The 16,322-nt window shown below is 34.8% G+C and overlaps 2 protein-coding genes across 3 annotated transcripts; both read left to right on the forward strand.

Moving 5' to 3' along the window:
- The first annotated feature begins 3,150 nt into the window (after window positions 1-3,150).
- On the forward strand, window positions 3,151-4,138 carry LOC113285606. The gene is made up of 2 exons (XM_026534428.1): window positions 3,151-3,477; window positions 3,936-4,138. Exons 1-2 carry the CDS (start codon window positions 3,252-3,254, stop codon window positions 4,109-4,111), a joined length of 402 nt encoding a protein of 133 aa, XP_026390213.1. The 5' UTR covers window positions 3,151-3,251; the 3' UTR covers window positions 4,112-4,138.
- A 626-nt stretch (window positions 4,139-4,764) lies between these two features.
- Window positions 4,765-9,409, forward strand: LOC113287393 (metal tolerance protein 4-like). Of its 2 annotated transcripts, none has more exons than XM_026536136.1 (7): window positions 4,765-5,457; window positions 5,624-5,796; window positions 5,872-6,070; window positions 6,287-6,465; window positions 6,591-6,746; window positions 8,483-8,611; window positions 8,874-9,409. In XM_026536136.1, exons 1-7 carry the CDS (start codon window positions 5,241-5,243, stop codon window positions 9,051-9,053), a joined length of 1,233 nt encoding a protein of 410 aa, XP_026391921.1. In that variant the 5' UTR covers window positions 4,765-5,240; the 3' UTR covers window positions 9,054-9,409. The 2 variants fall into 2 exon arrangements, with proteins under 2 accessions (XP_026391921.1, XP_026391920.1); XM_026536135.1 differs by having other exon boundaries at window positions 4,802-5,457; window positions 6,591-6,741; window positions 8,477-8,611.
- The last annotated feature ends 6,913 nt before the right edge of the window (window positions 9,410-16,322 follow it).

The raw sequence follows: 16,322 nt of genomic DNA on the forward strand, positions 1-16,322 counted from the left end.
GGTTAATAAACTGTTAAGCAGCCTACACGATTTGAATTTTGTATAATGCCGACTAAAATCGAATGCAATGATTGTTAAAAACTTAAAAACTTTTGAAACTTAATTAGAGCATACAAATCTTAAAAACTTAATTAGAGCATATAAACCTTAATTAGATAATACAAACGATAAAAACTTAACCCTAACACATTTGGGACATATATACTATCTTTTTCCGGTACACAATTTTTTAAGAGAGGTAATTAGCTTCATCTTACCGTCGCAACATGGATCTGTGCATGATAGAAGGTTGATTTTAGCAACTTCATCTTCATACGGAGCTAGGCGCTCATCTATCCAATAGAAAAACCCACAGCAGGTGCATTTTGAAGCATACGGATGATATACATCTCCTATTGTAGCTTTCATGAGAAATAAGAATCCCTTACAACCATCAATAGTGCATTTGCTTCCTTCAAAGGGACAATCATTTTCAAAATGACCACTTAGTGTACAAAGACTACAAATATTTGGGTGTGTTGCACTTGAAACTTCCATTCTTTATGCAAGGTTGAAGATGGAGTTGAGAATGCTTTTATAATAACAACACACTTAATGTCTTGATTTTGAAATTTCTAGCCGTTGAGCATTCAATGGGTTGTACTTTGTACCTAAAAGGTAATATTTTTATACTACTAACATTTAAGTCGGCAAGGTCGAGATTTCAAACCATGCCAACTACCTATCCCTGATAGCAAAATAGCATATAGTCTGGGATGGTCGACAAGTTAATAAAACGCTAATATTGTCTATAACTGCATAAAAAAGATTAAGTTCTAAAGCAACTGACACTGAAAATTAACATAAGTTTAACAAGTCTAAAACCACAAACTAACAGTTCAAAACATAATGTAATAGTTCAAACCACAATATAAGTTTCTAAAGCAAGTGAAGCATAATAAAGTTTAAGAATTTCATGGATCCTTCTCATTGTTGTTATCTTCCTCCACATCACTAGCTTTTTCACCAGCATCGGCTTTTGCTTTTCCCTTATCTGGACCTATGTAGTCACCAATCTCATTGTAATAGGGGTTCACTCCAGAAAAGTCAGATGCCTTGAAAAAAGTTCTTGGAACAAGCTCCTCTTCTTCCTCCTCTGATGATGTGCATTCTTGATAGTTGAGGGGATTGCTAGGACTCTCCATAAACCTTAGAAATTCTTCAGGATCTTTCTTACCCATCAGAAGTAACTTTCTTACAGGGCAATTCTCTTCAGTTTCATCTTTAGGATTTTCTAAAGTAGGATAAATCTTGTCAATAAATTCTAATAGCTCTGCTGCATTGCTAACAACATAAGGGATATCTTCTATGTTTCCCTCTGGGAACCTAAACAATACACAAATAAGAGATATGAAAATTCTACACATTGAAACATGGTTCTGGTAAGACAATCGACATGGTCGATAATCTGAACACTGCCGACTAATATTTAGTCGTCATCGTAGTAATCATCTACCACGCCGACTAACAAACAGTCGGTAGGGTCCTATTCAAGAAAGACGCCGACTGTTAACTCAGCAAAATCAGGTTTCTGTGACCTAAAGTCGGAACGATACAATTGTAAGAATATGCCGACTAAAGGAAAGTCGGAAGGGTTGGTTATTGATTACCATGCCGCCCCTGGTTAATGCTTCACAGTCGTCATGGCTGTTATGAAAAGTCGGCATGATCTTCATGTTACGATTGCCGACAAACAGTAAAATCCTAAGGCCGACATCCTATTTTAAAAAAACCATGCCGACTAAAAATCCTGAAAAACATATTTTTCGATTTCTAACCTAATATAACAATAAAAAAACACTAAACAATAATGGATTTGAGTTTAGAAATCACTTACAGTCTTCTTTTCGTCGATGGAGGGTTCTTCTCAACATTCCCAGGGATTGCATTCTCGGGTTTACTCATTCCAACTTTTCCCTTACCTTTTTTCCCTGATTTGGATCTTTTGATGTTACATGTTGAATCTCTATTGCTACTTGATCGTTTAGAATCAACCATTTTTTGTAGAAAATCAAAATTGAAATTTTTGGTGGATGGAATAAGATGAAGGAAGGAGAAGAGCAGAGGGATTAGTGATAGGGCTGCACAAGACCCGCCCACCAAACCCAAACCCGCCCGTACCCGTTAAACCCGTGGGTTTTTAGTCCATACCCGCCCGTTGTGGGTGCGGGGTTGGTTATGAAAAAAACCCGCTGTCTGTGGGTGCGAGGTTGGTTTAAGCTACTACCCGCCCATACCCGCCCAAAAAACCCGCAGATTATATACCATTAGATAAAACTAATCCTAACCGTCCATTATGAAACCCTAATACTAGTAGATAGGATAACTGATAACCCTCATTCACTTTCTACACTCTTGTCTATGTTCGGCCTCTCCTCTTCTTCCTCCCCAGTTCTTCTTCTTCACCTACGAGCGACAATTACCAGAAATCTTCACCAGAAATCAACAACAACAACTTCGAATCTTCACCAGAAATCGACAACAATCGAAAAAATCAACAGATTCAACACTTAATCTTCATATGTGAACTTAAGTAAAACATGTGTGTGTGTGAATGAGTATTGAATTATAAAGCGGGTCTAAGCGGGTTTAAACCCATACCCGCCGAACCCGCAGCGGGCGTGTAACAAAACCCGCCCGCTGTTTGTGGGTGCGGGGTTGGTTTTGAGAAAAAAAACCCGCAATCTATGGATGCGAGGTTAGTTTGATCTTATATCCGCCCATACCCGCCCATGTGCAGTCCTAATTGGAGAAGATAGATTAGAAGAAGATTATTTTTAAATTTATGGTTTAGTTTTTTGGTTAATTAATATAGGGATAATAAAGTAATTTCACCCAATTTTAATCTCCCCTTGGTAAGGACACTATGATCATATAAATCTGGGTATACACCAATGAAGCCATGCACATATAAGTATAAACATCTCAAGACAACTCGTTTATGAACCGATGAACGAATTGTCCATACTGAAATAGTAAACACGTGGTAGTTTCGGGTCTCCTCTGCCTAACCACACATGCATTATGTTTTCGAACTAAGCTAAGTTCCAAAATCTGCACATATAAAAACGCTGTCATATCTTCAATCTATATAAAATGTAGTTGGTTGTATGTCTTGGAATTTCGTGTGCACATGATTTAATAATAGTATATAGTTGCATGAGTATATGTCTGATGCTAACGGTCTCTCTCTCTGCAAGAAATAATCAACCATGGTGGATGGGGGAGGAGTTGAGTCGGAGATGGATATTAGAACACCATTAATGGTTAACGGAGCAGGCGTATCATCATCAACTGCCGCAAATGAAAGGATCATTGTGAGTATTTTAAGAGATCATTTCTTTGGAAATTTTCCAAACAAAATTTTATGTGGAGTGGTTGTTGATCCTGAAGATCCTCTCAACATTGATCTGACTTCCACTAAAGGACTCATACAGGGTAATTAATTATTATATATCAGTTTATAATCTACTATTCTACTCTAAATTTCTCTGTACAAATTTTAGCTCCTCATCATTGTCTTTTTTTGGGGATTCCATTTCCTTGATCATCATCACGAAAACAAAAAAAAAACATACTAGCATTTTTCATCGTTGAAAAAATAAACTTGAATATTAAGTAGTTGTTTTAAGAAGTCCGTAGTATTAACTTGTTGAGTTTTAATAGTCAGAAGCTTGAAATTGAGTTGTGTGATTACCAGACACAAATAGAGATTCTCTTTAAAGTCAAATCTTTGAACCCTTAGAATATTAATATAAGTCTTGATATTACTTGAAACATTCAGCTGCTCCCTTGCTTGTATATATAAGAATATTAGTGAACGTGGGTGGCTGTTAATGATTTACTTAACAACCAATATTTTTTCATTAACAAATTATTAACTCCTAATGAAACAGGAATGCTTAATCCAACTCTGCTGAAAGCAAATAAGTTAACGACACCTCGCAATTTTAGTATGTACTGCGGGATTTTAGTTTATGATGTACATGTAAGGAGTTACACGGCACGGGTGTGCAAAAAAAACAAGACACCAAATTATTACAGCCGGGAAAAAGAAGTAAACAGAGGGTGACAGACATGTTTAGAGGGTGGTCCCATAGTTATATAATATCGGAGCTGCTATTCCACACACTTATTGCAGCACTACTTAGCACTCAACCACATCCAAACCCTAGATTTGGAGATTTTGGTAAAAAGGTGGATCACAACTTAACAATCTTGACCAATAATACTGGGACATATGGATTTGAACTGTAAGTAGTGATGTGATCAGAGCACTGAATAGCATTTAGGATACAATATTTTGTAAAATCTTAATGGGAAAAAGTCTGTTCGCTTTTGGTATTCTGTTAGGGACCTTTTGTCTCTGTCCCTACACGGATTTAGTGGTTATAGATTCCACTCCAATGCCCAGCCAGCATCCAAAGAATCAGATTCCAAATATGAAGATAACTATAGTTTGATATTTTTAGGGAAGTTGGTGAAACTCTCATGATCTTCTCCTCTCCCTACGTATAAAGTATGTGGTTGAAATTAAGAGCTAAATGTACAAAGTTTGTTGACATACCAAACCAGCATAGCTATTGCTAAATCCACTTAATCTACCTAGCTACCTACGTATACGATTAATTTAGGGACATCGTGTACTTGTTGTGTATTTGAGGAAGATTTTCTTTGGTGCATTATTATATTATAGAGCACGAAAAGAAGACTTTGGTTTACGCTGAAATATACTTATAAAATACTAATGAAATTACAACAAAACTAGATGCGTGATAGTGACATACTTTATTTTCCACTAAAACAGAAATAGTGGAAGTACATCTTTTGTTACTTAATTTTTTTCTTTTGGAGATTTCAATTCCAACGATGGTCTATGGGCAGTTAAGACACAGAGACAACTGAATCTAAAACAAACAAAAACTTCATTTAAACAAGAGACTGACACTCTTAGAAAGTGAGAAACTTATCCGCAGAGGAAGGACGGACGACGAGAAACAAAAAAGCTTGGCCGAGAGTTTAGCCAAACTCACTACTAGAAAGTGAAAAAATTTATCATCAGTCAAAGACTCAAATACATGCTGATCAATTTAAGGTTTAACAGACTAAAATGTTTTGTCTTGCTCATAGCCAACCCATTTTCCATGTAATTTAGTGGTGCTCATCCTATATTTGATTTCCATAAGTAGAGATAAAGTTTTATGGAGGGTGGTGGAGGTTCCGATTATATAACACCATTAATGGTGGAAGAAGAAGAAGAAGAACCAACATATGATGGTAAGGTTCGATGTCGACGTAACTCTGTAAACAAGTTTAGAAATGATTTTGTCACCAGTTTGCCTTACAAAGTTAAGTCTGGTGTTGATCCTGAGAACCCTTCCTATATTGATTTGTCCAAACGTAAAGATTTTTTATCAGGTAACTAATTTCTTCAATACTTAAATGCTCTTCAAAGAGGCGCTAGTATTCTTTTCAGTTTTAAGTTTTTTTTATTTTTTATGCATAAATTGAGATGAATTCAACATGCTTGTGATTTGTTTTTTGTTGTTATAATCAATTGGTGATACAATTTTGTGTTTGTCAGGAGAAAAAGAATATTATGAAAAACAATTTGCTACTTTAAGATCCTTTGAAGAAGTTGATTCACTGGATAGATTCAATGAAATTGATGAGGATCAAGAAAATGAAGAACAACGCCAAAACGAAAGAGCAATGCGTATTTCCAACTATGTCAATGTTATTCTATTGGTTTTCAAGGTATAACATCTTTCTGATTTCTTAAGATTACAAAAGTTATTATACATTTTTTGTTGATTATGTTTAATTACTCAGATTTATGCGACGATAAGGAGTGCTTCTCTAGCTATAGCAGCTTCAACCCTTGACTCTTTGCTTGATCTGATGGCTGGTGGGATACTTTGGTTCACGCATTTATCCATGAAAAATATAAACATATACAAGTATCCTATTGGGAAGTTACGGGTGCAACCAGTAGGAATTATAATCTTCGCAGCTGTCATGGCTACTCTCGGTACGTAGCTGTGCCTTCTCATTCTTATTCATTTCTGGCTTGACTCTTCATGTTAGTATCTTCGAAGCTTATTTTGCTATCATGACAAGTATTTATTTTCTAATTTCTCAACTTTTTTAATTCATGAGTAATGTTCATAAATAGAGTGACCTTTGAGAATATAGCGGATTTTGCTAAAATGTAGCAAGTATAAACAAACTTCATGGCCAATTGCAGGTTTTCAAGTATTGATTCAGGCTGTAGAGCAATTGATCAAGGACGAACCTTCAAAGAAAATGGACTCATCCCAGTTGGTGTGGTTGTATTCAATTATGCTGTCTGCAACTGCAGTAAAACTCTCTTTATGGTTTTATTGCAGAAGTTCTCGAAACGAAATCGTCCGTGCATATGCAAAGGTTCTTCTCACACATCACATTTCAAATTAAGAACCATTATTTGTTATGTGTTATTTAATGCAAATTTGGTTGTATTATTTTCCACCAGAGTGTTATCAACTTCTTTTCTGGAATTTGTTATCCAGGATCACTACTTCGATGTGGTTACTAACGTGATAGGTTTAGTTGCTGCTGTTCTCGGTGATAGATTTTATTGGTGGATTGACCCTGTCGGGGCCATTGCCCTAGCCGTTTATACGATCACCAATTGGTCGGGCACAGTATTGGAAAATGCAGGTAGAATTTACATGCCATCCTCTGCCTTTCTTAATTCTCTTTAGTTTAAATTTTATTATTAGTAGGAAAAAAAAAGTGAACAAAGCTGAACTTTTTGTTGGTGGGTACTTTCTACAAATTCCAACTTTTCTATTATGAGCCAACACCGTACCAATCAATTTTGGTTTAAGCTGACAAACCATTTGAGCATCACCTATGATGGTGACCACAATTGGTGGCGTGTGATGTTTGCTAATAAAATAGAGTCCTTGTGAATGGGCAGAGCCAGTTGTGTATCTGAAATTTATGATTCTGCTCATAATGACGCCACTAAATTATGTTTTAGTTCTATACTTCTAGGAGTACTAGCCTTGTGCAGTCACTTCCTTCCAGGGAAGAATATGTTTCAAGTCTGGGATGCAATTGAAATTTTGTTTTCAAATTTCAAAACACAAAAGGACGCCACTAAATAAACAATGACGGAACCAAATTAAAATGGAATTGTTGTAGTACATATTTCTTTCACTATTATGTTCACTGTACCATATCACAAAAGCACAAACTCCGGTTAACCAAAATAATTTGTAGCACAACTTTCAGGATAATGGGAAAATCCTTATGAAATTATCTTCCTGCAATCATTTATAACTAAAGCTGCATATAATTATGTGGCCTTTACAGAGATTGCATTATGTACCTCTGTGTTCATTTAGGCTGCCTGTTGCATGGTGAAAATGAGAAAATGTCTTGATCCTGTAGGAAGCAATGTTATGTTTGTATATTGCACCGAGCCTTCGACTTTAAAGGCAAGAAGTATGAAACTTTCAGCATCTTGCAGCCTGTGTTGCAACGATACGGATATGGTGTCGGATACAAGATACCAATACACTACTATGATACACCAACTTCAAAAACTAAAATACGGCGATACAGCATATCAGTAGTTTAACATAAATATATTATATATAAGATAGAAACTTAACAAAATATATACATGTATGATTAACCTCACTGGAGAGAAAAAGTCTGGATAAGAAGGAAGAAAGTCTAGAGCGAGATCAGTGGACTGATTTGGAACTAATATTTTATCACTATAGTTAAAACTTCTCGTAGAATCTAGTAAAATATCTAAATTTTCTGATATTAAGGTATTGACATCTAATATTTAGTCAAAGTTTTCTAACTGAGTTGTATCTTGAAGTATCCGTAGTATTAGTACGCGTATCCGTTTAAATACGTACCGATACGGCTGAATATTTTTTTTAGGCGTATCGGTGTAACACAGTTTGCAGTATATTTAGATCTAAACCTTGACAATGGAAGTCTAGCTGTGTTACCTACAGTATACATCAATCACAAATTTATTGTAAATTCCCTGCTTTTGCAAATATTCAGATTCTATCTTACCTATGGCACAACTTTTAATAGTTTTGAACTTATCACTTTTGCTGCTTATTTCCGACCACTACTGAGACAACATGCACACCTTGAGAGTAATCTTATTCACAATATATGATATATGAACTGGTGCTTGTTATTTTCTCTTCTTTTTTTTTAAAGAGTTTGTTATTTTCTCTTGGCATTAGGTCCAAGATGAATTTATTATATATAACGGAACGGAATTATTTATATTTATTAAAAGGTGAACTCTCGAGTGTACAAAAAGCATATGACTTGGAAGCGAAAAACAGAAAATACAGTAAGCAAATGATATTTTTTGGTTGTTAAAAATATGTGATGCTTTTGTTTTGTGTAGTGTCACTTGGTAGGACAATCAGCACCCCCAGAGGTCTTGCAGAAATTGACATACCTTGTGATAAGGCACCATCCTCTAATCAAGCGCGTTGATACAGTCCGTGCCTACACCTTTGGAGTGCTTTATTTTGTTGAGGTCAGTAAAGTTTGGTTTTCAAATGATGTTGTGCAATGATGAGTCAAATTTGTTTGCACTGATTTAACAATAGTCTGAACTAACCAACAGCTTTTTTGGGATTTAAGGTCTTACAAGACTAAGAAAAATTTGCCCTAATAATTAATAATGTTTGTCGCTCTGGGGATAAAATTGAACTCATAACACAAGATTTTTCATAGTTATAGTTTTTGTATGAAAAGTCTGTTCTTAATATCATTTTCTTTCGTTTTGCTAAAAATAGGTCGACATTGAACTCCCTGAAGATTTACCATTGAAAGAAGCCCATGCTATTGGTGAGTCCTTGCAAATAAAGATCGAGGAACTGCCAGAAGTTGAGCGAGCATTTGTGCATCTTGACTTCGAATGTGATCACAAGCCAGAGCATTCTGTTCTTAGTAGGTTGCCGAATAGTCAGGCTTGATTCTGTCTCCCTGAAAACTAGCTTATACACCAAGTGCAACCCGTGCCACTACTTAGAGACGCGAAACTTTTTAGGTTGGATGGTAGATTGAAAGCTCTTTGAGTTCATTTCAACTGTCTACGGTAACACAAAGTATCCATCCCATCCGCTGGTATAGAAATGCCATGCTACACGGATGAGTTTGTTGTATAAATTAAAGTGTAAGTGTATATCAAGAGAGTCTTGTTTCAGGATGTTCTGTTGAACTATAAAAAGAAGTTTTCAATTCTATCTGCTGCAGAGAAGGCCTTGATAGTAATTTGAACCTACCTCTTTTTACCAACAATTTAATTAATGAAGCAGAATAATTTTATCTACCTAATGTGAAGTTAACCTTACCAAAACTGATAGAACTTCTGTCGCTTACTGTAATTCTTCAGCCTGGTCTCGTAAATTAGACTCAACCAGTATATAGTATCTACACATTAAAGAGGGGAATTTAAATTGAGAAACAAATTTTCTAACAGCGCCTTCTATTTAAGGTTTTCAAGTCGAAGGAATTCAATTATAGGGTAATTCTTTTCCTGGAATTGAATTCCAGAGAAAGAATTCCTTTAAACTGGGTCTTATGGAAGCTCTCAACCTCTTCTCATGGGAAAAAACCGTCGCCTAAAGCATCGATTTCTTCCTCACCGTTACTTGGGAATCTCTGCAGGAAGAAATCGCGGACGGACAATGGTTGTCCATTTTGAAAAAGTGAAAAACGGGCAACAGTTGTATCGAGGACGGACAATGGTTGTCCATTTTGAAAAAGTGAAAAACGGGCAACAGTTGTCCGTTTTGCTCGATCTAAACGGACCATAACATTCTAGTGGAACGACTAACCGTTAAAAGTTTTGATCAATTTTAAAACGGACATCCATGTCGTTTCTTGACCTTTTTTTAGAACATTTATAGGACACATGATGTTCACCAAAACTTGAATTGGTAATGTGGCCCGTGTTGTTTTGCGCAAACTAGACATTGATAACTGGTATTATGATCGAGATATGAAAGTTTAAACGAGGATTATCAATCTCATTAAATTCCACTAATATCTTTAAATGGTTTTATTAATTTCAAAATACCACACAAGATAGTATATCGGTTGATTACACATTCTGAATTCTAAACTTAACTCACTTTCGGGCATCGTAGCTGCACCTAGCCGGTTCAGCAAGCCTTTGAACCACTAGATGACCTTAACATCCGAGTGGTGTCTCGGGAGGGTTTACAAAACCTATCATCCTGGTGCAGCTTTCTTAATCATCGTCTTTATCTTGAGGAGGACCATGAAGAGCTTGTATTGTGTTATGTTCCAGGAGGTTTTCCTTCATAATTACGTAGCTTTCGTAAACCTTGAAATTTTTACAAATATCCCGAAAGTAGATTATCTTTGGATATTTCTCCTACAAAACACAAACAGATGTAGGTTAGTGTTTTTTATGAAGTTTTACGATTGAGAGGTTGACGTAAAAGAAAACCACTTATAAGTCTTTCAATTGTACATAAAAGGAGATCTGTTGTGTTGAATATAAATTTCTTTTTCCATGTGTACTATTGTCTTACTTTTTTTTTTTAATGCTCGGTTGAACCCGCCAAATGTTGGCATGTCAAGTTTGGTTGTCATATTTTAGCTCCAAAACTCGAAGCTGCTTGATTAGCTAGATTGCTAGAGTCAACTTCGTTAGGTTAGACTAGGAACATTAGAAATGTTGCGACTCGCTCGTGTTACTTTAAAGAACCTGAAGACGTATCGCCAACAACGAATACATCATCCTTCCTTTCGAGGTTAGTAACACAAACTTGACTTGTTCCATTTCTATTTACATTTCTTTCAACTTGTTTAGATTAAAAACATAACCTATAAAGTATATTTATGTATCTCTAGTATTAGTAACTTGATCATTATCAAAGTGTCAAGGAAGCATATACTAGTTGTTTTACACAATTTTGGTATATTGGGTTACGAAGTATAGTTTAGCTATTTGGACTTCGTAGATTCGACATAACACTATTTGGTAATTCGATACTATTTAGTGTGTTGAACTTTCAGGTTGATTTCATCCCTCAAAGACTATATTTAATTACACGAGTTTAAGGAAGTAAACCTGTGAAACTTGTTTTGCAGTTGCAAAGGAATCAAAAGATTTATTATAGGAAGATCCATTAAACAATGATCTTTACTAGGATCGGTCCCAAGGATCTTAAATATGACCGATCCCATGGATCTATTCTAGCAGGACCGATCTGGAGGTTAATCAAAATGAACGTTTTTGGTTTATCTATTACTTTAAGGTTTGCATAGACACCGAAAATGTGTTTGCTTAATATGAAAAGTTCATAAGATGTAAACATAATATATTTGAGCATCTGCTAAACTCTTATTATTTAATGTTCAGGTATTTTCCTTGATACTCAAGGTGAGATCCCAAATCGAAACATTTTAAATATCTTTGTGATATTCGGAATTAATATGTCATTCGTATCCTAGTGGATTAGCATATCTCTGGTTGCGATATTAGTAAAGTATATGCTATATGATAACTAATACTTAGTTGTCATCCAAGAGAGATTTTAGTGTATTAGTTGGATTACAGTTGGAATTTTACAAAAATGAAAATAAATATTTATTACATATCTCAGTATTTTCGGATTTGGAAATTCCTTGTTGTCCAAACTACCTTGGTCTTTATAGATAGTGAAGTTTGTCATTCCTACAAACTTATCCCTTGGACACACTGAACTAACCTTTTGTATGGGAGTCCCACTGGAGTATTCTTGTAATACTCGTTCGAGAGTTATCCTAATTGGGTGAAATCGTTAAAAAGATTTCGTGGAAACAAAGAAACACTGGTAGTATTATTGGTGGGAAGCTAGATATTATTATTTTTTATTTTATGATTATTGATTCGATGGGCTAATGGTGTGTTGAACCTTTATAAATATATATTTTTTATTCTGTGATCCTTTTATTCTGATATAAATCCACTCGAACTAGTTCAAGGATTAACGATTTCATATATGCTTTTGATCATCCATTGTTAACAGACTCTGTATTGTGCATGATCGATTATTAATGAGATCAAGTTGTTTGTTCAGGTACTTTGAAGACTGAAGATTAGAAGATTTCTTTTTGGTATTATGATATTTGTGATAACTTCGTGCACAATTGATTAACTGAGATCCGACAAGTTTTTTTTTTATCTCATATAGAATTTTTAAGCTTGTTGTATAAATAAACAATCTATCAATGTGTATTTTTCTTTGAGATCTACTTTGATAGTTTGTGAAAAGGAGAGGGTACCAAGTACGCCACCAACTTTTTTGTTTGGAAACCTATATGGACAAAACTTAATACATTGCAAGCAGACCAACTTAATGATCCTTGACAATATGTATATAGAGTTTATATCTCTATCTCTTCTCAATCGGTACATAGACTAAGGGGTCCGTGAACCTGATTGTTAAAAAGAGTACTTGGGGGATCTCAAAAATAAATATCCAAGATCAATCTAGTTGTATCGAAATAATCCAATTGGAATTATTTCAAGTAATAAACTTGTTATTTATCTTTCGAGATACGAACTCTACAAGAAACAAGTCTCGTATCGATCACAATTGGATGGACGTATCTACTTAAATTTAATACGTACTACTTGCGTAAATCCAATTATAAAGATAAATATAATGTGGAAAAGGAAAAACACAAGACACCAGAAGTTTTGTTAACGAGGAAACCACTATGCAAAAAAAAAAAAAAAAACGGGACCTCGTCCAGATTTGAACACCAAACTGTATTAAGTCGTTATAGAAATTATCCTACTATCAGACTTCAAACTGGAATGTAGTTGAGACCGAATCCACCCTCAAAGCGATTCAGTTATAATTGTGCTCCTTACATCTCTTGAGTCTCGCAAGGTTCTACGCAATTGATTCACTTAGAATGACTTCCTATACAACCTAAGAGTTGCTTCAACCTAAGAGAAGACTTTTGATACCAATCTGCCTCTAACAGATAAGCCTATTTGATTTCTCTTTAAATCAAAAATAAGGGTTTGAAATTCTGTTTGCAATAGACAACGCTAGAAAACCTCACAATCCGGTACACGTACACTCACTTAGATGAGAAGCATGGATCTTTTACCACCTCAGAAGAACAATCTTCAACTTTTCAATTAAGAACATTTTTCAGATATCTATCTTGAGGAATCACATAGTCTGAGACGAAGAGAACTTTGTGATTTCTATCTATCTTTCCTGAAAGATATTACAAGAACCTCGATAACAGAAAAAAAAAAAAAAAAAAAGATCACGATACACGAACCATCAAGGTAACGATAGTCGAACCTGGCTTCACGAATCCACAAAAAGAAGTCTTTTAGTCGTAGACCTAATTATTTTTCTCAGAGGAAACCTAGGTCAATAGAGGACGACTCTAAAAATCAACTAGGACACAGAGTGTCAGGGATTGATTTTCTAGTTGAAAGAGCATCTCTATGTATAGTTTTTCAAGACTGGGGGTTGCTTAGAATTCAAGCTAAGATAACTTGAGAATCAAGTAAACACTTTTTCTGTTTAGATAAAACTTTAGTTAGGATTTCAAGTAAGCATGTGAGAATTAGTATTGAAAGTACAATAGAAGAATATACATTATGGTCTGGTTACATAACCTTGTATAATGACCGTTCTATTTTGGAAAATACGCCTTCGAACTATATGCAAATTGACGTTCATTAAAATATATAAGAGTTTAATGATGATGCAGACACATAATTATTTTAGTGATTAATGAAGTCTTAGAAGTGTTTAAGAGAGTCCTAGCAATGCTAAACATATTTATTAAGTCTTTGAGCATTCGCTAAGTTCTACTGGGATCGTTGGTGAAATGGTTCGTGAACCGTAAGGCAAGTTCGCGAGTCATGGTGCTATGGTTTGTGAACTGGGTTTGCCAACCCTACTCGTTTCGGGAACTCATATAGCTGCGATTCGTGAATCGGCTTCGCCTACTGTTAGCCTTTTCCATCAACATTAAAAATTCAGATCACCACGGTTCGTGACTTGCCCCCTACTGAACTTATGGTTTGCGAACTGGTTTGCCAACCTACCCTCAGCAAAAATATCAGAAGTTATGAGTTTCTCTCATATGATGTTTTAAACATTCCGAAATGATAACATCAATTGTATAGGAGATTTTAAATTGGTCCACAAATTGATTCTCGAACAATAAATTATTTCGAACTACTATTGTCAAGGACCTTTGAACATCTATGCTTGGATCATATTTCGAGATATTTAACAAGGAAAGCTTGACTCGAAATTTCTTCTTTATATTTAGAAGCCATACGACATAGTCTCAAATGATAAAATAGTAAGATAATGAGTATAATAGAATGGTTCAGCCTTCACATACCCGATAAAAGAAGTTCTCCTAATGTCTTCATCGATATTCAGTCTTCGAGGGTGATGTCTGATACTCAACTACCAAATTCTGACCTAGTACGAGATTTGACTTAGTACACTAGAAATCAAGATATAATTTTGATCATCTAATATTAACAACGAGCTTGAGAAAGCAAAACTTGTGGGTTCAACCGAGCATTTTTCTAACAATCTCCCCCTTTGTCAATTTTAGTGATAAAACTATTAAATACATATGGATTCAAAAATAAATAAACTTTTTCATCTCAAAATCCACTATGCTTGATTTCATTGGTTCTTCAATAAACGTCTTGAATTCTTCGCACTTCAAATATTTCTATGGTTCTGCATGTTTTCGTTCAATACCTTTGTTGTTGAATATCCTAAGTGATAACAACTTATGAGAATACTCAAAAAGAGCTTTGTTACAATGAAAAATCACTCTACTCGTTGGTCGTTATACAAAAACATAGTATCGATACCTTCATCAAATTTCAATTGTACCGAAACTTTGAAAAAATACTATAGTGATATGTTCTCAGTTAATACTTACAACTTTTGCAAAATAGGTAAAACCTATAGATCATAATCCACTCCCCCTTACATAATGCTCCGAAAATCCATATGTTGTAGTAAGATACTACTTAATAATTCTCCCCCTTTTTGTCAACAGAATTGGCAAAGTAGAAAAATAAGAATCACAATAAATTAAACAAAAGAGTGTCATGACTAGAGAACAAATACCAGCTTTTAGTTTAGACGATTTCACCAAGAAACTAGGTGATTTCATCAAGTATCTCCTACAATTCCACACTCGCCCTCCCCATAAAGATATTATGTTTAAGCACAAGTTGAAAAGAACTCTCCTCCATTTGATGTCATTCCCGAAAAAACAACAAGAGAAACCCATACTCAAATCACTATGAGGAGGATTTTCTTGAACATTATGAAATTTACTCGTCAGTTACGAACAAAGTAGATTTGTATCACAATATTTTTCTCTTCTCGCCAGTTACGAACAAATAAGTTAAAAGTAGAGATCTTAATGTTAGAGGCCCTAAGATACAAGATTTTTGTGACGAAAATAATCATTGACAAAAATTATGCTCTAGGACAGTTACGAACAGAGAAAGCAATTAATGCGATATGACTCAACATGGGAATTATGATTTTTCTATCCATGTACGGACGTAGATATTAAAACCACTTATTCCTTGGCGGTTATGCAACCAAGGAAGTAAGTATATTCCTAGAGAACATCTTACAAAATCTTGTAGCAGTATATTCACAAAAGTGTAATCAAGGAGGGATTAATACAACAATTCTCAAAATATTTTACTCATCAATTGCAAGAGTTAAGAGAACCTATGAGAAAATATGAGATATATGCTGTAATCACCAGAATATGATAGCAAAGAACAAATCTCGTAAAATAAGCAATACATATATATACTAGGATATGTTACGGCACGGGGCTATGAGTTGTTTTTGGTGTTAGATTATATATTATTTAAATTGATTGTCATTTTGTGCTAAAAATAAATTTAGTGAAATTTATTTTCGAAATTTTGAAAAGTTGAATCAGAGTTGAGAACTCTTCTTTCGTATTCCTAAAAAGTGTTATATTTGCATTAATTCTTGGAACCGCTGACTGTTTTCATAAACAAATATTGACTGTGTTCTTGTATCAATGTATAATTGGCCTGGTTACACATTTGTAATACTCGAACCTGTGGTAAAAAAAATAATCCGTTGGTTAATATAATTTACGTCAGTCATTTTACGGCATTAAACATGTTTGGGAGATGTTACACTATCCCATGAAGCCTC

This window comes from Papaver somniferum, chromosome 6, assembly GCF_003573695.1.
Source record: "Papaver somniferum cultivar HN1 chromosome 6, ASM357369v1, whole genome shotgun sequence".
Classification (NCBI taxonomy): domain Eukaryota; kingdom Viridiplantae; phylum Streptophyta; class Magnoliopsida; order Ranunculales; family Papaveraceae; genus Papaver; species Papaver somniferum.

Bases quoted from the DNA above. Each gene is read 5' to 3' on its own strand.
- LOC113285606 (XM_026534428.1), top strand. From the start codon at position 3,252: ATGGTGGATGGGGGAGGAGTTGAGTCGGAGATGGATATTAGAACACCA. The intron at 3,478-3,935 runs GTAATTAATTAT...CTAATGAAACAG, and splicing joins CACTAAAGGACTCATACAGG to GAATGCTTAATCCAACTCTG.
- LOC113287393 (XM_026536136.1), top strand. From the start codon at position 5,241: ATGGAGGGTGGTGGAGGTTCCGATTATATAACACCATTAATGGTGGAA. The intron at 5,797-5,871 runs GTATAACATCTT...TTAATTACTCAG, and splicing joins TTATTCTATTGGTTTTCAAG to ATTTATGCGACGATAAGGAG. The intron at 6,747-8,482 runs ATTTACATGCCA...GTGTAGTGTCAC, and splicing joins TATTGGAAAATGCAGGTAGA to TTGGTAGGACAATCAGCACC.